This window comes from Sebastes umbrosus, chromosome 2, assembly GCF_015220745.1.
Source record: "Sebastes umbrosus isolate fSebUmb1 chromosome 2, fSebUmb1.pri, whole genome shotgun sequence".
Classification (NCBI taxonomy): Eukaryota; Metazoa; Chordata; class Actinopteri; order Perciformes; family Sebastidae; genus Sebastes; species Sebastes umbrosus.
In genome coordinates, this window is record NC_051270.1 from 34,273,551 (window position 1) to 34,298,496 (window position 24,946).

Consider the following 24,946-nt stretch of genomic DNA (forward strand, 5'->3'; position numbering starts at 1 on the left):
CAGCAGGCGTCATCTCGTCATTCCTCAACAGGAACCGCTGAAGGGTTTTGTGTGTAATCCTGCTGTATCTATCCCCGAAAACCCTTGATGACAAACAGGAGGAAGGGAGGAAATTCACCAGGAACCGGCGTGTAAAATTGTTTATATATTCCCTCTGCGGAGACATGCTGGAGTCATTAAAACATTTTGTAGCACCTAACTAATCTAACGCATTAATTAGATATAACGAATAAAATGAACCGCTTTGCCACTTCGTGCACGATGGAGCATGTGGCTTTTTTACTGGGTGGATTTATATGGGACATGGGAATTACACCAACTACAATAAAAAGTTTCTGTCAGAGGAATTTAAAATGAACATGAAGCAGGATCCTCCAGACTCGCCTGTGGCGATTTCCCTTCCAGCACCAATCAGAGCTCCAATGACAAAGATTCATCTGCAGTCTTTGAAGCCCCCTCTGGCTCTTCTGCGACTCCTTAAGTTCCTTTCTTTTTGTTTCTTACCTTGGGCTGTCAAGTATAATCCAGCCTATAAATACACTACAGACACACTTTGATTAAATAGCCCCATGGGGGAGAAAGGCTTTAAGGAGGTGTCTTCAGCTGCAGTTTAAGGTCCAAACACTACAGGTGCTGGAAATCTTTTGGCATTTTTTCTTCTCCCTTTGCTTCCTTTTTTTCCGGCTTCAAACGATCTGGACCTGAGAGACCAAAAGTCCCAGAGCAATCAAATATGTGGAAATGCTTCAAATCCCCCCCTGAAGTCAGCCAAATTAATTACACAGCTCAGCCAGTAGGCGGAGATATGGCAGGACATTGTTTGTTCCTGACACAAGAATTTATTTTTTGCCATTTAACGTCATGAAAAATAAAAACAATCTTTCCTAATAGTTTCCCCGCATGTACTGTGTTCATCACACTGTGTCTTGTGGTGAAAAGTGACTAATGGCTCAGGAGCACAACAAGTTTGTACCCAATAGCGCAACACAAAGACAGACAGAGAGATAGAAATGCTCTCGTTTACTGAAGTCCAACAACAGGCAAGGGCCAAAACCAAGTAATTGGTCAAAACAGACAAACACAACCAGACAAGGGGGCGGGCAAAGAACCATTAATCTATGTATCAGGCAAACAGAAACAAAGGCTGGAAAGCTGCATAGAACAGATGCAAACTAGACAATCAGGAAGGGAATGAGTGGAGACGGGCTCATATAAATACTGTTTGGCTGATTAGGGGATGGGAAACAGGTGGGTGGGGAAGGTCAGGTGATGGAAACAGCGAGGGAGGGGTTACTGTAGGGCAGGTGGGAGTGGCTAGATCTACAATGACATGCAGGGTTAGTATAAGCAGAGCAAGCAACAGAATGAATATTAGGAGCTGGCTGGAGTTGTGTTCAAATGGCAGTTCTTGATGAGTGTTTGGACATCACACGAATGGGACTGATGGTGAAAACACTCAACTGGAAGTAAAGCATAAATAATACTCATTTTCCTCAAATTTAGCGCGTATGTGCAGGTTTTTTAAATGTCGGAAAAACCCACTAAAAATAGGCGATAGACTCCGTTCCCATTGCAGGTAGACAAGTATGCCTTCCTGTTTTTGTGTCACATTCGACATCACAAATCAGCCCAGTCTATTTGGGAAATAGTCACAAAATGTAAAGTATTGATTTGTGTACATAGACACAAATTTCAAATATTTTTTGTGATGGTCATTACAAAATCAATTTGTATGTAATCCAGGTAATTAAGAACCTGGAAGCATAAAGAATGGTGAACGCCACAAAGGGAGGAGCTCGAGGTGGATGGGTGGGTGAAAAAACACCACACCTTTGCCCAGGAGACCGGTGTTTGTGTCCCGTGTGAAACCAGAAGTCAAGTTGTTTTTATTTGTCACATAACTTCCGTACTTAAGTTACGGCACTTCCAGAGTTATTTTAATCCAAACCAAAATCTTTTCCTAAACTTAGGGAAATTTGTGCAGTGAGACTGTGTTGCACGACCACACCGGACAACAGGGTTAGTACCAGCATGGAGAAAATGTTAGGGAGGTTACTTCTTTTCTATATCTGCTACTTATTCAGTTTCTCTTGCAAACTTTGTGCCGACTAATTTGGAAAGACGCTTCAGTGCATGAGAGGCACAAACTGGGACTACCTGGCAAACAGTGCTTGTACAGTTCTGCTGGTTTTGTAGTCAACTGAACAAAATAGTTTGAACCAGCAACAGACAGAACTTGAAAACAATGAGTGATCTACTATGTCTGGTGGCTATGCAAATCTCACTGAATCTTATCCCAGCATGCACTGGGTGAGAGGCAGGGTATGTGATATACAGACAGACACAACATTCACACTTTTATTTTTATGTATCCAGTATATTCCTGTTAAACTGAGTCATTCTCCGCCAGATTTTACCCGCAGCAGCATATTTCAACACCTGCCTCCATTCTCTCAGGCGATGACCTTTGACCTGCAACAGTAATATCTACAAGCTTATGGATCTTCACATCTTTGTTTTCATACACTTCAGCGTTCTTATTAAGAAATAAGTCAAGTTTATTTGTACAGCCCTTGAATGCGGTTAGAGTCTCAAAAGGCTTCGCCGGCATTATGAAACAATACATTAAAACGATAAATGAAAAATGACAACCCAAAATCTCCGGCCTTCAGTCACAGCAAGGAAAGACTCTCTCTAAAATCTTATTACACAAAATGGACCCACGGCTAGGTTTTCTCTTCAACTAAAGCAGCAAAAACAAATGTGCACAAGCTTTTCACATTACAGTAGCACATACTCTAAGTACATGAGCCAGCATTTACCGGTTCAGAAACTGTGATTCTACAGCAGCTATGACAGAAAATGAGCTATTCTGGGGTAAAAATGAGCCTTGAATACCACTGACTGATGTGACCTCTGTTGGGAGTTATTTACAGAGACGGTACACGTTGGCATAGATTAAAGTTTTAAGACAAAAGAGCTTTGAAAATAAAATGGAGGAGTCAGAGTCATGCATGGATTACAGAATAGGTCTACCGGGCAGATGCCCCCTAACCCTTTGGGCCCCTGGGTGTCACCTGCAAAGCGACATATAAAAATGCAAAACGACAAAGAGGCACAAAATGACCACAAGGACATGCAAAACCAAAAAGAGGTGCAGAATGACTACAAAGAGACACAAAACGTCCATAGAGAGTCGCCAAATAACGTCAAAGAGATGCAAAAGGACAACGATGAGGTGCAAAATGACGTCAAAGAGATGCAAAGCTACTACAAATAGGCACTAAATGACCACAAGGAGATGCAAAATGACCACAAGGACATGTAAAATAATCCTAAAGATGCGCACAATGACTACAAAGAGACACAAAGTGATGCCAAATGACCTCAAAGAGATGCAGAACAACCACAAAAGAGATGCAAAATGACTACATGGGGATGCAAAACAACCACAAAGAGGTGCAGAGACTACAAGAGATGCAAAACGACTACAAAGAGACAAAATGACCACTTGGAGATGCAAAACGACTACAAGGATATACAAAACATCCACAAAGAGGTGCAGAATCACTACATGGAGACAGAAAACGACCGCAAAGAGATGCCAAATGACCTCAAAGAGATGCAAAAGGACCACAATGAGATGCAAAATGACCACAAAAGAGATGCAAAACGACCAGAAGGAAATGCAAAATGACCAAGGACATGAAAAACAACCACAAAGATGTGCAGTGCAACTACAAAGAGATGCAAAACAACTACAAAGAGACACAAAATGACCACAAAGAGACGCCAAATGACCTCAAAGAGATGCAAGAGGACCTCAGAGATGCAAACAGCCACAGAGAGAAGCCAAATTACCATGAAGGGACACAAAACGACCACAAAGAGACACAAAATGACCGTTTTGAGACATTTTGTTGTTTAGTGTTATTTTGCAAAGCTTTCTGGGTGTCTTACTCTTAAATAGTGTGGATGGGGGGCCTTTATGTCTGCGCCCAGGGGCCCATTATCTCATAATCTATCCACGGTCAGAGTGGAACACTCTGGATGGAAAGAAATGTGATATATCAAGAGTGACAAAACTATTAACCTGCAATCAGCTTATCAACATGCAAAAGGCTGCAAACCTCTCAGAGCTGTGTGCACCAATTCTAACACAAGCAAAAGACGCCCCGTTTACTCCATTAGTCTGGAAATAGGGTTGCTTTCACCACAGCCGACCCTCTCCAAACCTTGGCATCCCCTCTCGTCCGTCTGTTACCTCTTGATTTTACCTCACCACTTCAGCAGATCTCTGTTTCCTTTCGCCTCATCCAATGCATTATTCATTCTCATGTTCACAGGCTCTCTCCCATCTTGTGCTTGATCAATAAAACATACCTATGTGTTTGCTCCCTCAGCTCCCCATCTTCATGGCTTGTTCCTGAAGCCAAACACTGAGCCCATGTTGAGCTGATAGAACAACAAGGACGGATGGCCTTTTCAATATGAGAGAAAATTACAACATTTCAGGTCATCTCTCGTCTGTGTTCGTCACTCTCTTAAGAGTAACGCTTAAAATAGATATTTTTTTCTGTTTTGTGTGTGTCCTGCTCTGAAGCACAGCCCAGAATATTTTATCATCACTGAATAACTTTAAAGGTAACAGGCCCGGTTAATGTCCTGCAAAATGCAGGTAAACACATACCAGACTGTTTCAGCAGATGGGTTATACTGTATTAAAACAGAGTAGAACCACATATTCTGTACCACTCATAGTGGAGTCCACATAGTTTATACTCCACTTGAATGTCTGCAATCAAAATATAGACTTTTTTGGAGAAGAACAGGTCACCAATCACTGATTGTGTCTCTTATGTTTGAACTTTACAATGGCTTGGACTGATGATAAAACCGCTGAAAGTATTTGCAGCAAAATGAAAGTTGTCTCTTGTCACCAGGAAGGCTGGAATATAAAATTCCTCATTACTTTGACACATAAGCAGAGACTTCAAACTGGAAAACGCTCCACTGAACAGCTGACTTGATTTGATTTAATCGCATTAAAGGGAGATTTGTCAAGTATTTAATACTCTTATCAACATGGGAGTGGACAAATATGCTGCTTTATGCAAATGAATGTTTATATTTATTATTGGAAATCAATTAACAACACAAAACAATGACAAATATTGTCCAGAAACCCTCACAGGTACTGCATTTAGCATAACAAATATGCTCAAATCATAACATGGCAAACTGCAGCCCAACAGGCAACAACAGCTGTCAGTGTGTCAGTGTGCTGACTTGACTATGACTTGCCCCAAACTGCATGTGATTATCATAAAGTGGGCATGTCTGTAAAGGGGAGACTCGTGGGTACCCATAGAACCCATTTACATTCACATATCTTGAGGTCAGAGGTTAAGGGACCCCTTTGAAAATGGTCATGTCAGTTTTTCCTCGCCAAAATTTGGCGCAAGTTTGGAGCGCTATGACCTATGATTTTCCTGCTATGAGGAAGGTCTACAGAGGCTGAATGCTTGATTGAATGCACCTGTTAGAGATGGCAGGCAGTAGCTGAACCTACTAATTACAAGGAGTGTCCACATGTGTATTGGCCATATAGTCTATCTTGTTACACAACAGAGTAACAGATTTAGGCTGCAGGCTACTAACTAATAAAGGCAACTTCCCGGTTTTCAAATTAGCTTGGAAATCAGAGGCCTAAATGTCTCTCTGATAATCAGTCCAAAGAATATCTTCACGGTGATTGTGTGTGCTTCAACATAAAGTTTTACAGTGAACAAAAAGTGTGTGCTTGCTTTGTTTGACTTTGCACCGACCGTGTAAAACTGAAAGGTCGCACACGGCTGCCTCTCATCCATCAAACTCTGGCTGGGTTTGTTTAAATCTCCACCAATCAACTGACACAACAGATTACAGCACAATTTGTAAGCAGCGGCAAATAACTTCTACCTGAATCAATCTGTACATTTTTTTCAGGATGAGAGGTAGAAAACACGAATGACAAACTACTGACCATCTTAATACTCCTCCTCTGCGGCGCTCTGTGTAACCTTTTGATTTACAATCCAACACTTTTAATTCTCTTTTCATGCTAAAGTCTGATGACAACATTGATAATGCTGTCCTGATATTCAGCTCAACAGGGCACAATGCAGCCTGGCAAGAAGTGAATAGACATCACTCCTTTGGCAAAAGCTTGAAGTGTCAGTGGAGCTTCTCTTAATTGATTTTCCATGAGGCCAAATTATTTTAACAGATGTGTTACGATGTTTACGGTTACCTTATATTTTCACCATAGATTGTGTATAAGAAGTGTACGTTGTCACAGTGATGTCACCCATTGGTTTGTGGACTACGGTTTTGAAGCCTTGGGTTCGGCAAGTTGGCCGTCACCATCTTGTTTTCTTCTGTCGCCATCTTGGTTTTTTGCAACCAGAAGTGAAACGAGAGGGCGGAGCTAAGTGCAACCCAACGCTGAACAAGACCAAAATTTTACACTTGACTTTAATGAACTGAAAACACATTGTGAAAGGGTTAAAGTTGTAAGATGGACAACTCCCAGACCGGACAACGCCCTAAAGCATCCCCTGCTTTATGGTCTATCTGACTCTAAATGGGACCATAATTTACTAAATGAACATCATGCTGTATTGAAGAAGACTTGAAACTAGTGACTGAGACCATAAACTCATGTTTACAATGTTTACTGAGGTAATAAATCAAGTGAGAAGTAGGCTCATTTTCTCATAGACTTCTATACAATCAGACTTCTTTTAGCAACCAGAGGAGTCGCCCCCTGCTGGCTGTAATAAATAATTCAAGTTTAAGGCACTTCAGCATTGGCTTCACTTTTCAGGACCAGAGGTTGCCGCCTGATTTTCACCCATTCTCCCACAAAGTTAGGTCATTTTTTTGCCTTAAATCATTAAAATCGTATTATGGTTGAAAACAAAATCAAATGTTAAGGTCAAATCTGAAAGTTTTAGCCAACAAGTGAGTAGTGTGTCTCTCTGTTTGGATCAACCCTTCTCCATGAAAACAGTGAATTTAAAGATCTGATTCTGTATGGGTTTAGGAAATGCTGAAAATATCCTCTTGTAGAGCCTCCAAGTCAATCATCCATTGTTCTATTTAACCTGGCTCAGGTGGCTTACAGTAGGTTTCACTTGATAAATATTAGACACTGGTGAAATAATGTCACACAAATTAAAACATCCATTTTCATATCGCCTTAAGTAGTTGCCAGCATTCCATTGTCAAAACACTGCAAGCTTAAATATTTATCCACACAGTAACATGAGCCTAAAGCCTGGTTGTCAGCTGAGGCAACAAGTCCTGTAAATTGGAGATCTCCCAACCACAAAGTGGCTTGCCAGACAGAAAAAATAATTCTGCAGTGAAGTCTGACACAAAAATAAACAAGATGTTTTTTCTTGTCGCGGGCTGTTAAAACATTTTTTAATTTTTAAATCTACTTTTGGGCTTAAAATGTTGCTGTTGTCAACTCAGTTTGTTGGCCCGGAGGTCTTGTATGTACAGGACTGGTAGACTCCTCTAATGACAACATGACTGGTGTTGAATGATTTAAACTACCTCAAAACAGTCCAACTCTGACTGGGGAGAGACACCAGCAGGATGGTGAACGACCTCCAGGTCCATGTCAGCATGGCGTGGAGTGCCACCTCAGGTCTCATATTAATGTTTTAAAGATGAGCTTGAGTCTGTAGGACATATGACAGGCCCACATGCACTATTCATGACCAGATTTATAAATGTTTTATATACTGTTGAACATGAAGGGGTTGTCGCTCGGGCATGATGCAACAAATATCAAAATCGTGATTTTAAATCGTTTTCGGCCATGTAAAGTATCACTTAAGTCCAGTATGAAATTACTCAGCAACTATTGGATAGATCAAGATACATTTTTGCACAGATATTCCTGTTCTCCAAAGGATGAATCCTACTGCTTTCGGTGATCCCTTGACTTTTCTTCTGACACCAAGTTGACTTTGTGTTTAGTGCTAATTAGCAAATATTATCACACCAGAAGGCGGCTGGCGGTACAACAATTTTGCACTCTGCAACTCATGTTGCCGGAGTTTCACAAGCTTGTCGGAGAAATACGGTGGCCTTCAGGTGACGTAAAAATGCGGAAAAAGGCTCTCCGTAGAGCCAGTGTTTGGTTTGTCCATTCTGGGCTACTGTAGAAACATGACAGAGCAACATGGTGGACTCCGTGAAGAGGACCCGCTCCCTATGTAGATATGAAGGACTCATTCTAAGCTAACCAAAACACAACGATTCTTAGTTTCTTAGTCCTCAGAAAGAAATGAACAAAAAACCAAGGCACAAAAAAGAAAAACCCCAACGGGCAGAAGACTGCTTGATGTGGAAGGAGACAGAGAGAGCTCCTTGCAGCCTTTCTTAAATATGGAGGCAGGGCCACCCCATCATCACGTATCAGAAACACCTGAGAGCAGCGAGAAGAAAAGGGGGCAGCGCGTAACAGTTGATTAATCATTTTTTATGCTTTTTTCATACTGAATGACTTATTTCCAATAAACTTATGAGCACATCTCTGGTAAACACAAGATTTAAAGTGGTTCTTTTGTGTGATTCTTTGTGGAGAAACTCAGTTTTACAGATCTGTCAATTAAATCAACTAATGGATTAGTCTACAAAGTATGAGTGTTAGTGGACTAAGAATTTCTTTGGTGGAGGACAGTGTTTTGTCTCTTTGTTTTTAACATGCGCAATTTTATCTCCATGTTGTAAACAACACCAGAAGATGCCTCGGTTCCCCGTCTGCAACATAATTATATGTTTGGACAACCAGATTAGCATCTGAACACGGCTATCAGATAAAGGCTGTGTGTTATCAGACACTCGCCTCCAGTGTGCTAAAAAAATAAATAAATAAGATTCACCGCCTAATGTAGGGCACCTCCATTTGAATATTTCATGCAGTATGCCCGAACATCAAAACCGATCCCATTTTACGTCTAAGCTAATGTGATTAGAGGCGCTACATTATTAACACAATTGGGTGAAAATGATTTCAGAGAGTGTGCATTAGTGATCAACAGGACAGCTTCCCATCAAATGTTATCTTCACAATGAAGCGTGATTTCATAGAAGCTCTGGTCATTTCTGTCTAATTTTAAAGAGAGATGGCTGCTTTTCTTATCGCTGATACGCAGAGGAGACCTCAGCTTCCTTTTCAGTCAGACCATCACGTGTCTCATTTGAGTCAACCCTGAAATCCTCACATCACTGTCAGCGCTCGCTCACATCTTCCTCCTGTGTTATTATGGACAATTGTGGGATTTGGAAAGCAATAGAGACAGTCTTTGAGAAAAGCAACACTGCAATCTTCTAGTAATCCAATTCCACAATAGCTCTGCTGGGTGTTAAAGTCTAAATACATTGCTGCAGATATTATTTTCATCTGCTGAATGAGAAATTGTCTTAATATTTCTCAAAATCTCTCAAAGTCAGAATGGGAACGAATGCATTTCATAAAAAGACATAAAATCCTGCAAACAAAACAAGACCATACAAAAGCCAGAGATAATGTCTCATCTCTGACTGGAAAAAAGCAGAAGAAACTGAAAAACAAAACAAACAGCCACAGCACCAGATTTACTCTTGCTGAATCATAAACTTGCAGAAGGGTACGGCAACCGGGTCGAGGCTCCTCCTCAGCTGCTGCAGGACGACGGGGATGGCAGTAACAAATTACGTGCGAGAAAGTGGGGGCCCCCTGCCAGGGCCGAATGCATTAACCATGCTGTTTAGACTCCATGAAATAGTCCACTTCTGTCCTCGGGGGGAAATGCACAGTTTATCCAGAGACAATGTGGAGTTTCACTTGCTTGAATCAGAGATAAAGAGCTCAGGTTTTCTTTGGGGAGACGAGCATAGAAGAAGTGGATGTAGTCACCTTGACATCACCCGATGGTTTGTGGACTGCCGTTTTGAAGCCTCCAGTTCGGCATTTTAGCCGTCGCCATTTCGGTTTTTGGCCATTGCCATGTTGATTTTTACATACTTGGAGCTAAGTACAACCGAACGGTGAATAAGACATTTTTAGGCGACCAAAAATGTTACAATTAACTTTCATGAACTTAAAACACACTGTGAAAGGGGTAAAGTCCTAAGACAAAAACACCGACAACACCGTGGTAGCGACCTATCAATCACGAGGTAGCCACGCCCTAAAGCATACCCTGCTTTATGGTCTATTTGTCTCTAAATGGGACCATAATTTACTAAATGAACATCATGCTGTATTGAAGAAGACTTGAAACTAGTGATTGAGACCATAAACTCATGTTTACAATGTTTACTGAGGTAATAAATCAACTGAGACGTAGGCTCATTTTCTCATAGACTTCTATACAATCAGACTTCTTTATGCAACCAGAGGAGTCGCCCCCTGCTGGCTACTAGAAAGAATTCAAGTTCAAGGCACTTCAGCATTGGCTTCACTTCTCAGACCTGGAGGTAGCCCACTGATGCAGACACTTACCTCCTGCTGCAGCTTGTCCACATCGTCCACGTGAGGTGCTCGTGGGTGCTGTGTTGATACTTCTGGGTCATGGTGTCTCTCAGTTTCTGTAAGTTCTGAAATTAGAAAGAATGTGTGCTTGAAAAATACAGACATGCAGCACATTCCTAAGGTCCTGACAGGTGACACTCATTGCCCTTGAGGTCTATTTCAGTTTCTGTGTTGCATACTTAGTCAACAAACATGTAGTGCCTATTTGAGGACAGGTACCCTAAAAGGAGCCCACTGGAGACGAGTGAATCCAATGAAACACTCAAACCCACGTTCAGTAAGTGCCCCACCTCTGAATGGGGAATCAGGAGCAGACAACTGGTGGAAAACACGGGACGTTTTCATATGAAAGTTATATGGAATTTAAATTTTGGAGCTTTGTCTAATGCAGTAATTTTAAACCTGGGTGTCGGGACCTCCCAGAGGTCTCAAGATAAAGCTGGGGGGTCATGAGTTAATAACAAGACAAGAAATAAGAAAATGAAACAGGTTTTTGCTTATTTTTTCAGAATTTTGCCTCTAAAAACTATTTAAAGAAGCACAACACTGATTTTACAAATCAAGATCAGTTGTATAAGGTCTTCTGTGGTCCTGTGGGGAGCATTCATTAGTGTGAGAAAATAATCCATAATGTACAGCGAGCCGGTCATTGTTGTGAAATAAACCCCGACAGAGCGATGCGGCACTCTTGTATCACCCTGAAGGGGTCCGACATCAAAGCTGTGCCCATAGCAACAAGCAACAGTCTGTTATACATAGCAATGGTCTGTTATAAAGAAATAACAGACCGTAGAACGCCGTCATGGACCAATCACAATCGAGTATTCAACAAAGCCATGTAATAATAAACAATAACCGTCTACAACATAACGTTTGATCATAAAAGAAACCCTCTGTCTCTGGTTGTTTGGTTGAACTGGTTGCAGGCTATAGACATAGACAACCTGTGTGAGAGTGGACCATATACAGTATAGACTCTACTATAGACTATAGTATAGACTCTGATTCACTTTAGAGCCAAAAAGGTTGGAAACCACTCGTCTAGCATTTAAAGGAAGTCTGACGATATTCTATATTTTTGTTGTTGTCAACAAATTCCACAAAAATACCAAAACCAACAATGAAGTGATCTATTAATAAGTATTCCCTGATGATCCTGAGCTTATTCCTCTGTGCCGTAGAGCTCCATTGTTCCAAAATCTAATAAAAACACATCACACTGAGCCACACTGTTGCACTGGTTCACATGTTCCTTCATTACCATGAACACAGAGACACTGGAGTTTATTTTGCTCTGAGTTATTTTGAGGCTGAAAATAGTCCCCAAACAAATGTACTCCTGTTTCAGTAACGTTTTCTAAAAACTACAGCGCCCAGCTTTTTGGAAACTAAAGTCTAAGAATAAAGGGTTTTGTTTGCTGTGCAGATTGTAAAGCCCTTTGAGGCAAATTTGTGATTTGGGGCTATATAAATAAAATTGACATGATTTGTGACCCATTTTTAAAATGATTTACATCTTCAGTATGAACAAATGGATTGGAGTGCCACAGACAGGGTGGGGAAGTCAGAAGGTATTGTGAGACTGACTGACACATTGTTGGTTCGGTCTTTTCATGGGATTTGTTGACAACAAGAAACATGTAGAATTATATTGCTGAATTAAAGGATAAGGCCGGCAATATAATTATATATGTTGTCAAGTTTGTCTACACTGAGCAGAGTGTTCATTTTCCTGGAAAAACGTTAGTAATATTAGAAACTTAAATTGTATCTGTACACCCACTGGAGAGAAAAAAGAAATCTGAATCTCTACTTGTCCGTTTTAGACAATGAGGCCAGACACTTGTGTTAATGAGCTGGATCTTTATATCTTATAATATCATGAAAAAGTCACTTTCTCGTTGCTTGGACACATACATTCGGGTAACGGGAACAACATTAAGAGAAGAAGTTGCAATAAGTCTCCAAACTTCTGCTTTAAACAAACCGGTAACAGTAGTAACATTATGCCGAAGAGTTGCTGTGTAGTTGGTTGCTCCAACACAATAAATCCAAAAACACTGACCAGCATTGCGTCATCGTCGAAGCTGCGCTCCTTTTTGGAGGAAAGAAACTCGCTGTCACAGGAGAGAAAATTATGAAATGCTGTCGTGTAGCAGGTTAACCGAGGCTTTCACACTGAGATTTGAGGCACATACGATGCGTTAATATTCACTGTGTGGTAAATGGCTAAATGATGCTGGTGACAGAGACTAACACAGTAGGAGGCTGCTGCAGTAATACAGTCATACATTAGCACTATAGCAGCATCAGACTGTCGTCTCCAACTAAATCTCAGCCTATAGATCAAAGAGTTGGCTATTAACATGTTGGTTATTTACAGACAACACTTTGCCTAACCTGATGTAATCAAAAATGTACAGATGTCTGGATGAGCAATATGCGGCCGCTGTGTTGAACGGGGGAAGACTGAAGGGACATGACGGCGATCAACCTTCATTTATTAAGGTATCGCGAACACTCAGGTTCAGGCGCGGTGGCAAAACAATTATTAGACATGTAAATAAAAGAAACGTGTAAAACAAGATATGAATCGATACGAACTTGTCAAATTTACAATCCAAACATATGTCAAATTGCATAGAAGTCTATGGGATCTTTGGTTTTCTTTCCCCCAAAAGGGGGCAGCCTTGACTTTTTGCGATGTACCCGTATGTGCCGGTCGAATGTATCCGAGTACCTGCACTTGGGATGCAAAACCGAACCGTGAAAAAACTAACCGTCGGCTTGTTGAATCGTCGAACCACTATTAAATACAGGACTGCTAATAATCTGATGAGGTGCCAGAGATATAGAAGAGGTGATTATCTAAACATAGGCCTACTTGACCATTAAGTAGACTGAAAATCAGTGTTATGGCTTCATATGATATAGAAATATAATTAATTACTATAATATACAGTAGAAATATCATTCATTACTATCAATCAATCAATCCATCTATTTATATATTTTAGAGTTCAAACACATTAGAATTGGTTATGTTTTTCTTCTTCCTAAAGTGCAAAACAAGCCAAACCAAAACTGTGAACCCCAAATCTGCAATACAAACCAAACCCTGTGCTTATTAAATCATTGCACCACTAATATACACCGAGCGCTTGAGAACTACCTTTGCAAAGGCGCACCATATTTTTGTTGCAAGCCAATCAGAGCAGAATGGGCTTTTTCAGAAGGGAGGTCTTAAAGAGACTGGCACTAAAACAGTGTCATTCAGACAGGAGGGTGAATACAGGTATATTCAGACAGACAGTATGAGAAACATAATGTGTTTTTTGAACATTAAAGGTCCCATACCATGACAATTTTCAGGTGCATACGTATTTTGTGTTTCTACTACAACATGTTTACATACTGTATTGTTAAAAAAAAACTTTATTTTCCTCATACTGTCTGCCTGAATATACCTGTATTTATCCTCTGTCTAACACGATCCGTTTTAGTGCATTTCAACGGAATTGCAACGGAATTGCGTTGCTAGGCAACAGTTTGGGTCCATGTTTACTTCCTGTCAGCTGATGTTATTTACATCCACTGCAACAGGAAATAAACTGGGACACATTTAGAATGTTTATGTTTATGTGTAATGGTCTAAATATCATCTATTTGTGACATCACGAATGGACAGAAATCCTAACAGCTTGTTTCAAATGCGCAATTTCTGAATACGAGCTGTGTGTATTTCTCCGTATATTGAGCGTTTTGATAGTTTAACAGTATTTATATCGCACTTAAATCTACTTTATAATATAAAAGACATGAAAATCTCACTTTTTACAATATGGGACCTTTAAAGCATGTAAACAGGTTCTAGTAGGAACCCAAAATACAAGAATGAACCTGGAAATAAGCATGATATGTCTCCTTTAATATCACTTTTAAAAACAATACAGCAAAGTGCTCTCTTAACATACACAATAGAACTGCCAGAAAGTGATCAGACCAGAGTTATATTAGACTACAACCAGCACAGATAATAAGAGAAAGAGAAGTTTAATCAAAATACGACACCGATTATGGCTGCTGAAACTCTTGGGTAACGGGTGCTTTAAAGCTTTGGGGCCACAACATCAAAGACTCAAAGTTACTGTTGGTGACGGCTAGTGAGGCCCTGCGGCTCCAGCTTGGTGGGATTAAAATCCTGTGAGAGATGGAGCTGGGAGCCAGACCAGGCTGAGGTGCACAATAACCTTCTCAGTGAAAACAGTCAACCAGCCAAAACAGAGCCTCTCTGACACCTGTTTAGACTACATAACCGCATGTCAAACAATCTGAGGGGAAATGATTCGCCTCAGCCTCCCAGTTGCTCTGGTGGAGTTGCTCGGTTTAATCAGTACATGACCGTGGTTGTACTGGACCTTTCCCAGAGGTGGTTCTACATGGTTGACCTTCCTTCTCTCCTTTGAAGTAAGATGCGCCCTGAGAGCCTGTTACACGGCAAGATATCACCCATCTGTGATGTTGCAGGAGCTATTTTGGGACGTGTTTTAAATCGTCTTTTGCGGTGTATCCAGCTAGAACGACTTCTTCACTTAATGATTCCCTATATTCCAAGAAGAACCAGAGAAGAGGCCTGAACTTGTATCACACTGTGGGTTATAAAGTAGCCTGTGTGTAGGTGGAAACAGCTAATAAGTCACACAGCTCGCTCCACTTTGCACATTTCAGCTGGGTGTTTTGAAATCTGGTGTGCTGTGCATGGTTTATTATCTGAGAAATTATAATTTGAGTTCACACAAAGGTCTTCTGCACGGAAACTTTCTGACAACTACTGGGAACACACAAACAATGCATAAGCCTCTGAATGCTTGACCTTATTTGTTTTTTAATATTACTTTCTAAAGTTTCTGTTGTATTTTTGTATTTGAAAGCACTGAAGGACAGACTGATTTTAAAGGCCTTTTAAGCCATGAAATTACAACTTAAAGATCAATGTTTCCATTATAGTTTGTCCTCTGAGTCTGGCGGTGATGTGCTGTTTGGCAGAATGTAAACCTCATAACACAAAAAGCACAGGTGTAAATGATAACACAAATTATTGCTGTAACCCAGTTAATCGTCAGTTCCAGGACCCCGGTGTGCTGGATGATGGCTCACTTGCGTGGCCTCCTGGGACGCTCGTGGAGCTCAGCCATCGTTAATATCATCAGTTCCACCTGTGCTTTTCCTGCTACGACAAGTCATAGTAACTCCAGTGAGTTCATGTTACATAAAAACATCATATGTAGGAATGCTCATTTTTTTGGCATGATTCACGCTGTAATGTTGCTGCTTTTGTTTTGTTGAACTGTGGAAGTTTATGCAGGAATTGCAGGAATTCTTGGGGGTAACGGCTCGATCAATTATATTTTTGATCATTTAAATTACCTGTCTATACATGCATACACATGTAATGGAAAAGTGAGACTTATAAATGAAAAAAAATAATGCAATTTTTTTAGGGCTGTCAATAAATTAAAACAGTAAATCACAATTAATCGCAAATTAATAATGTACCTTCAAGGGTAGATTTTTCAAGTATTTAACACTCTTATCAACATGGGAGTGGACAAATATGCTGCTTTATGCAAATGTATGTATATATTTATTATTGGAAATCAATTAATAACACAAAAAAATGCCAAATATTGTCCAGAACCCCTCACAGGTACTGCATTTAGCATAAAAAATATGCTCAAATCATAACAGTCAGTGTGTCAGTGTGCTGACTTGACAATGCCCCAAACTGCATGTGATTATCATAAAGTGGGCATGTCCGTAAAGGGGAGACTCGTGGGTACCCATAGAACCCATTTTCATTCACATATAGTATCTTGAGTTCAGAGGTCAAGGGACCCCTTTGATTTTGGCCTCGCCAAAATGTTTCGTACATTTGGAGCGTTATTTAACCCCCTTCACGACAAGCTAACATGACATGGTTGGTACCAATGGATTCCTTAGGTTTTCTAGTTTCATATGATACCAGTATGTTTAAATCTTTAACAGCTTTAAAACTGAGCTCGCTTACAGTTTTCCAAAGCTTTTTGTCTCTAAAATGATTATACTTGAAAATATAGCCTGTTTAGTTACTTTACAGACATTTAAGATGTAAACACATCTTTAAAATGCCCTGACAACCTATTTTCCCATTTCACTAAGCCTCTCCCCCCTTGGTTATTGTTGCTAGGTCTGTCAAGCTTTCACACCAAGCATGTCAATATGCCGTTTTTCAATTATATCAGTGAGAGATATTCCAAAGGAAAAAATGGCAGATTTCCAGAATAATAGTTCTCATCTCACAAACAGGCAGTCACTTCTTATTTGGTCAGAACTCTAGTTACAATCCGGATTTGCACAGTGTGGATAATGACGTCCTTCTATGTAACTTTTACTCTATTATCTTTACTTTAACTGTGTCAGTTTTCATAAGATTTTTTTTATAACATACTAAGACTCTAACTAATGAGACAGGATTCAGAAACTTCTGGCCAAACGGATCTTGCAGCTCAGGCAGCAGCCCGGAAGGCTTCAGCCAGGAGTCGACAGAGAAGGAAGAGGGTGAGATTGGATTCAACTTGTATTGTCACTGCACAGGGAATAAGTATTGAGACAACAAAAAGCTGTAAAGTGCAGTGTAATATAATATATGTATAATTGTCTATAGGATAAGGATTGTGTCAGTGCATTGAGCAGTACTGATTGTCTGTACTGATTGTGTTTACAGCTGTTGGAAGATAGGACAGAGCGTCCTAACAGCAGACAACGAGGGCTTCTGGAGGGACATCACTATTGATATCATGTCTGATGAGGAGGAAGGCACCTTTGGTGTCTGGGTGGATCGTGCGGTCTCCATCCTTTCATAGCCAGGAGCTCACCACCCTCTGTGTGCCACACTTCAAGCAAGACTAGAGGCTAACACAAAATACACGGCTACACAACACCAACATCACATTGGACCGCATTCAGACAGAATGTTCCCAAATGCATACAACCCAGAGGCGGTAAAAAAAAAATTTCCAACCTCATCTGATTTCCCAGGTCTGGCAGTAGGCCGGAACAATCGTTCCAGACTTCAACTTAAAGTACTACTACTACTACTACTACTGGTTTACCATAAACATGTCTGTCCAGATGGGGATGACATTTTAAACTTTTTATATTTTATAAAAAAAACTTGTTCTGTACAGTGCATGTGTTTATCAATAAAGCGTTTACTTTTAATCAACATGTTCCTCACAAATGTTTTTTTCCCTAATAAATTAATATTCATGTCACTGATTACAGTGTAGCCCATATGATGACAATAACATGAATATACAACATATAACTTATCAAATGAATACACAGTATATAGCCTTCAGTAACTGCAGTATTTTTGATATAGACTTTACTAATTATGACTGTATTAATTACGTATAATTGTTATTACTATTACTATTATTGTTGTAAGGGAGGGGTTTACCCAAGGCTGTATTATAATGGCCCAATGTGACCAATAGCAACAGATCTACCAACCAATCACATGTGATTTCTCGTTTTAAAAGTGGTAATTTCATCCAATGCTGGAGTGAGGGAGTGTCTAGTCAAGTAGTTCCACTGCTATTCAGATGCAGCCATATACAGAGCAAAAAAGTTTAACAAATAAATAAGTAAGGAAGTAAATAGTTAAAATAGTATGCATAGTTATGATATTTTCATTGTTCAACACAGGAAATTTCGGTAGAGACATTAAAATTATGACAACAGAATATAAATAATTTAGTTTTACTTTTGTACGGCTCCTTGTCCGGTAGTCGCTTTCAGTCCAACACGGCGGAGGCGTAGCTTTGCTGCTTGGCGCTGATGTTGCAATGGAACGAACAATTGACTTTCACTTCTTAGCAGGCTGTAAACTACGAAAATCATTTTTTTCATGCAGTGGAAATATCAGAGAGAAATAGACAGAAAGGACTACAATATGTAGGCTATTTGAGAGCTATACATTCACAATATTTGTAGTATTGTATAGAGTATTTTGAATGAAGAGGCCATCAAAATTGAAGGAAAAGCTCACCAGTGCTCCCAATGCAAGCGTCAGACACCTCATGTCTTGACAACTCACGTGAAGGACAAAACTTATACAGGAACAACAATGTTCCTGCACAGTAGGGTAGGTCAATATGTTGTTATTTTAAGATAGTTTAGTTGTGACTCTCTTTAGCTTTCATTATACAATATAAAACTAAATTATCACGCTTTTCAATTTGTTTAAAGCACGCCAGGATATTACTCGCACATGTGGGCTTGATCCATAAACTGGATCTCACAAATTAATAACAATTAATTTTCAACTGCTTAGCGAAGGGCCTTCATGACCACAAACTTTTCTGCTAGTTGAGAAATGTCTATCTGTGCTGTTTTGTCTGAGTTATCAGTACACAGTAAACTGTTCCAAAATGTGGGTGAGCGTTCCTCTGGAGGCCTGGTATTCAAATGATGGTTTGACCTATCACTGGGCCCTGCATTGGGCCTCCGGCTGTGCCATCATGAATCCTCTGACAGGCTCTAACGTTGACCTAAGCTGTCTTACTCCTTCTCCCACCCAGGAAAAGAGCAGATACTCTGAGGCTTGACCGATTCTTGGCTCATATAGTCATGAATATTTAATGTTGTAGAGACATATTTAACATTTGAAACCAAGTTTTTAAGATCATAAAATCTTTTAAAAGGTGCTCTATATTGTATCCAGGGCATTAAACAACTATTTGCTATGTAAAGATAAAGAACAGTAATGTCTACCTGAGTAGAGAATGAAGTCACTCTCCCTCTGTGTGTGTTTTAATCTGAGGTTCTCCGTGCTTTGCTGACATCGCTGGGCCAGCCGCATGACTTTTAGTGCATGTGAGTGTGTCCCACTGGCCGCCACTCTGCACGACACTACACTATTTATTTATTTTTTAACACTATGTATTGTGTTTTTAGTTTTGCAATTCTTAAGGTTCAGACACACTAACTCGACATCAAAGAACTAGCAGCGGCAAAGGCCACCCGTTGAGTCGCCTCACGTCGCCTTTGTCTAGGCCAAAACGTTGCACTCAAGCACACCGCAAAGACTACATCTGACGGACAGTTAGCACGTACGTTCTGCAACTACATCAGATGAAATAACTCTCCCTACCAGCAGGTAGCGGTAGTCTATATTCGTCATTCAAAAAGGGAAACCGGAAGACCGAGGACTGCGGATATACAAGCCGTTGTTATGATACGTACATGAAATAAAGCAGCGTTTGCCGACCAATTTCACACCACTCTCACTCACCACTTGTCTTCATTCCAGATGGCCATGTTGTTGTGAAAATATCCGTGTATTGGAAAGATCAGATGAGATGAAGATGAAAAATGAGAAGAGCCTTCTGTGTGTCTCCTCTTGACTTTACTCGTTTGCTTTCCTCACTCCTGTTTCTCTTCTCGTGCACTGATTCGTTTAAGCTGAACAGCCAATCAGAGTGATTTTTTTCATCGACGGGCTCCGCCGCTGATTAACATGCTGAATCCGCCGAAAAAAAACCTCCAACACGGACAAACTAGAGCCGACGGGACACACCGAAAAAACTAGGGACCGATGGACGCTCACTGACGGCCCCAAACTGTCTGACGGCCGACTGTGGGCTTGGTGTGTCAGGGCCTTTAAACCTGTTGCTCGTGTGATCACCTCATCTCATGATTTATTTTTTGTATGTTACATAATGCCCTTGTTATGCATTTTGTGACTTGTGTCTGTGAAAAGCTTTATATAAATACATTTTACCTACTTACTTATTTACTGCTGTCCCGACCGTTGGCGTCAGTGCCCACTCTCCGGTTCCCCCCAAGGAAACACTGTTGCCTTGTTTTCACTGTTAGCGCTGTGTGGAGGTAATTTCTAATTTAGCACCTTTAACAGCACCAGAAAACATAATAGCTTAGATTGTGTTGTTATTTAATGTTGTTAGCAACAGCAGGACATATTGCTATGTTTTAACTTTTAGTACTGGACCATTTTGGTTTACATCTGGATTGTGGATGGATGTGTGAAATAATGCAGGGCCGGCTTCAGGCATAGGCCATAGAGGCGGCTGCCTACTAAAAAAAAAATGTAGTTTTCGGCACTGAGGTAACAAATGAACAAATGAACAAATAAATAAATAAAGGGGGCTCCAAATCCGAATTTCGTCCAGGGCACCAAAAGGGATTGAGCCAGCCCTGAAGTAATGGTCTTATAATTGTTGCAAAATAATGTATGAACAAACTTGTTATTTTAAATCTGAATTAAATCTCTGTTGCCTGGAAACTGAAGTGTACATCTTTCTGTGACATCCTTAAGACTGTTACAGTCATCCTTTCTCTGTTTTCTAGCGTGTCCTTGGTAAAGCATCACTGCCGAGTGTATAAACATACACAAGTTTCCACGTTTACTTCACAAAAATCCTTCCTAAAATCTCAGTAGCATGTTTTTCTTTAATAGAATATCTCAAACTGAATCTAACATCAGCAAAAAAAATAACATTTTACAATATTTGATTAAAATGAATTAATTAATTTCATATTCATTTATCTTGTCAAGTCACATTTACCGTTTACTCCATTTCTATTCACCTCTTTTCAGTTTTTTTATGCACAATATATTTACAGAACAGAATGATGCTTGCCTGTTCCATGTTTTATTTATTTAAATAGAGAAAACAGGTGTAAATATGAGTAGTGTGAAGAAACAGCAGAGCAAAACAAAGGCCTGTATGCCTCAGGAAGGTTGACAGGAGGACAGAAATAGCTGAGGAGAACTGGCAGAGGACGTCCACTGCCAGTTTCTGACCAGTTTTTTGCTTCATAAAACTCAGTTAAAAAATGCAACGCTGTGGAGAATTTTGTATTGGAGCTGGTTTGCGCTGTCGCCCTGCCAGCATTTCAATCTGTAAGACCTTTTCAACTGAAAGAGCATCTTCCGTTTTGACACGGTTTACTGTAGATGAAAAGAAATATGCACACAACAGGAATTAATGAGGTGCTTAAGAAAACAATGCCACAGAAGAATTCAGCATTTTCAGCAGGTCTGACAAAGATACAAGAAGGAAATCCCACGTGTTTAGTATGCACATGCAAATGGGTTTACTGATGTCTAAGATTCATTATGGCTGCGTGGGCTACAAGTAGCAAGGCTGCGGTGCTGTTTTAATTTGATAAACAAGGCCTGCATCGGCGATAGGAGGGCATCTTGGTCAAGTGTATTGAAATGGTTGTATATAAAAAGCAGAAAATTACTAAAATCTGCAGTCTAAATGCAAACAACCCTGAATAAAGAGTCTACATTCAGTTCTTAAGAGCTGCACCACCTTTAGCAAATAATTTGCTTTGCCCAAAATACCCCAAATACCTGGAGGCGTTTACATGAAACTAGGGCCGCAAATAAAATGATTTTCATTATCAAGAAATGCCAATCACAATTTCCCAAAGCCCAAGATGCATTTTTGAAATTGCTATCTTTGAATACCCAAAGATATTTACTTGAATACCTTAGCAGATTAAGACAAACCAGTAAATATACACATTAATAGGTTGATGGGAATGTCATTTGTTTTGCAGGTATTTTATCGTGAATCAAAGTATAGTGACCAAAAAAAACACCCGTTGATGGCGCTTTAAGTGAAAGATCAGTTAATACAACTCATCCTCTGGAGATCATGCAAGTCTGCACCAAATTCCACAGCAATAAATCCAATAAGTGACATTTCATTAAAAAACAAAAATGTCTTACTCACCGTGGTGCTAGAGGAAAAGTCAGGGGATCACCAGTCAGTGGGATGCGTCGTCTGGGAATCAGGACTGTTTCAATACAATATTGAGATTAGGACTGTCAGTCGATTAAAATATTTAATTGCGATTAATCGTATGATTGTCCATAGTTAATCATGACTGATCGCATACTAATCGCACATTTTTGTATCTGTTCAAAATGTACCTTTAAAAGGAGCTTTGTCAAGTATTTAATACTCTTATCAACATGGGAGTGGGCAAATATGCTGCTTTATGCAAATTAATGTTTATATTTATTATTGGAAATCAATTATCACTACAAAACAATGACAAATATTGTCCAGAAACCCTCACAGGTACTGCATTTAGCATAAAAAATATGCTCAAATCATAACATGGCAAACTGCAGCCCAACAGACAACAACAGCTGTCAGTGTGTCAGTGTGCTGACTTGACTATGACTTGCCCCAAACTGCATGTGATTATCATAAAGTGGGCATGTTTGTAAAGGGGAGACTCGTGGGTACCCATAGAACCCATTTACATTCACATATCTTGAGGGAGCCCTTTGAAAATGGCCATGCCAGTTTTTCCTTGCCAAGATTTAGCGCAAGTTTGGAGTATGTCATGGTTGGTCAATGGATTTCTTAGGTTTTATAGTTTCATATGATACCAGTATCTTCACTCTGGCTTTAAAACTGAGCCCGCCACAACCTCCGAAAGATTGATTGCGTTAATGCGTTAAAGAAATTAGTGGCGTTAAAACAATTTGCGTTAACTTGTTATCAAGTTAACTTTGACAGGCATAATTGAGATATTTCATAGGATCAGTGAAAACGTTCACCTGCTAGTGGCGCTAGAGGAAAAGTCAGAGGATCATCAAGTCATTAGAATTTATCCTCTAGGGACCCTGAATAACTGTAGCAAAAAAAAAAATAACTCATGGCAATCCATTAATAGTTTCATATATTTCAGTGTGTACTGAAGTGGTAAACCGACAAATGACAGATTAATTGAAAACAGTTGCCCCTTATTTGCAATAACAGCCTTTGAGGATAATAAAAGTGGGAATAGAGATAAACTAAGACACAGGAGTTAACAGTACTAAAGCAAAGTTTATTAGAATAAACAAAGAAAACATCACAAAGACAAAATAGCTATAAATCTATCATTTTCCTCCTTTTGTTTTTCATACAGCGTTGTTACTCTGGACTTCAATAATAAACTTGAAAAGTGTGAGTCAGTCAGATTTGAACTGTGGGGAGAAGAGGATCTGCTAACTTCTTCAACCTGCCTGCAACGGTCACAAATATCCCAGAGAAGGTTTTTGGTGAGGAAAATCTCTGTTTTTTCCTATTTATAGTCACACATTATTCCACACAGACGCAATCACACATGTGCGCGCATACACACACACACACACTCAAACACACTCAGACCAATGTCCTTACTTTGGTCTTTTTGTTGTCCAAACAGGATGCTACGCACTTCGCCCAGAGACTCTAAATGAAGAGCGCTTTACTCATCGTAGTGTGGCACCTTCAGGGCCTCAACGGTTGACAAATCAAGTCTGAAGGACGAACATGCACACACTGTTTATTTATAATTATTTACAAATCTGCAAAGCCCAAACCGTTCCCTTCCTCCTCGGGACCCTCCTCTCAATCGGCGGGGGACCGGAAGGCGGTCGGGGTTAGTGGATCCTCGTCAGCTCCTCCACTATTTTAATGACCTCGTCCACTGTGGCTTCACGCTTCATGCCGCTGCCATCATCGATCTGGAATTGAACGACAACCAAACAGTGAGCCTCCACTGCCGAGACAAACCCCTGCAGTACGTCACTCATTAGATGGACAGATAAACAGGTGCAGAGAGGAAGGCGTGTGTTTCTAGCTTTTTTTGCTTCATTTCTTTCGAGGTAAGATGATTTTAGATCTTGCCTGTACCGATTATGGACAACATAATTCCTCCATGGTCTTTTTACAAATCATTTTTTTAATCACTTTTCTTCAGTATCTCAACGTGATGTTACTGAACTCAGCTAAACTAACCATCATCTAATTGTTTTTTGGCTTTTCCTGCTGTGCACCGTGTCTTTTTCCAGTCGGGTTTAAAGGTTTAAATAAAGGCTTTTCGGTAAAGCTGCAAAAAGATTAGTCAATCAGTCGATCAGTTGATCAACAGATTGAATTAATAAGCTACTATTTTGCTAATTAATTCATAGTTTAAGTCATTTTTATGCAGAAATTGTCATGTTCTTAAATGTTTTTTTTATACTTTATTGCAGGAGTAAAAATGTATTACCATTTGCTTATATATGATGTTGTTCATACTAATAGCATTCCTACAATGTTTATATATTTTATAGTTAGGAAATAATAATGAAAGTAAAGTTAAAACAATAAGAAAGAAAGAAAAAAAGAAAGTAATGACAACTAGAATAAAAAGAAGGAAAAGACTAAGGATAAAACAAGAAAAGAAAAAAGAAAAGAAAGTAAGCTAGTATGATGGTGTGTATACAGATACACACACATACACATCTTTACATACCTACACAGGAAA

The 24,946-nt window shown here is 39.8% G+C and overlaps 1 protein-coding gene and 1 long non-coding RNA gene across 2 annotated transcripts in view; both read right to left on the reverse strand.

Moving 5' to 3' along the window:
• Window positions 1–10,546: 10,546 nt before the first annotated feature.
• LOC119503745 lies at window positions 10,547–20,528 on the reverse strand. The gene is made up of 2 exons (XR_005210380.1): window positions 20,411–20,528; window positions 10,547–10,632 (listed from the first exon to the last, which is right to left on the reverse strand). It is a non-coding gene; the product is annotated as an uncharacterized LOC119503745 (long non-coding RNA).
• Window positions 20,529–23,479: 2,951 nt separating this feature from the next.
• ddb1 (damage-specific DNA binding protein 1) overlaps window positions 23,480–24,946 on the reverse strand; it is a 62,686-nt gene continuing 61,219 nt past the window's right edge. Inside the window, exon 27 of the mRNA XM_037795693.1 lies at window positions 23,480–24,161. Within this exon, the coding sequence (XP_037651621.1) occupies window positions 24,078–24,161 (84 nt within the window). The 3' untranslated portion in view covers window positions 23,480–24,077. The remainder of the gene's footprint in view (window positions 24,162–24,946) is intronic.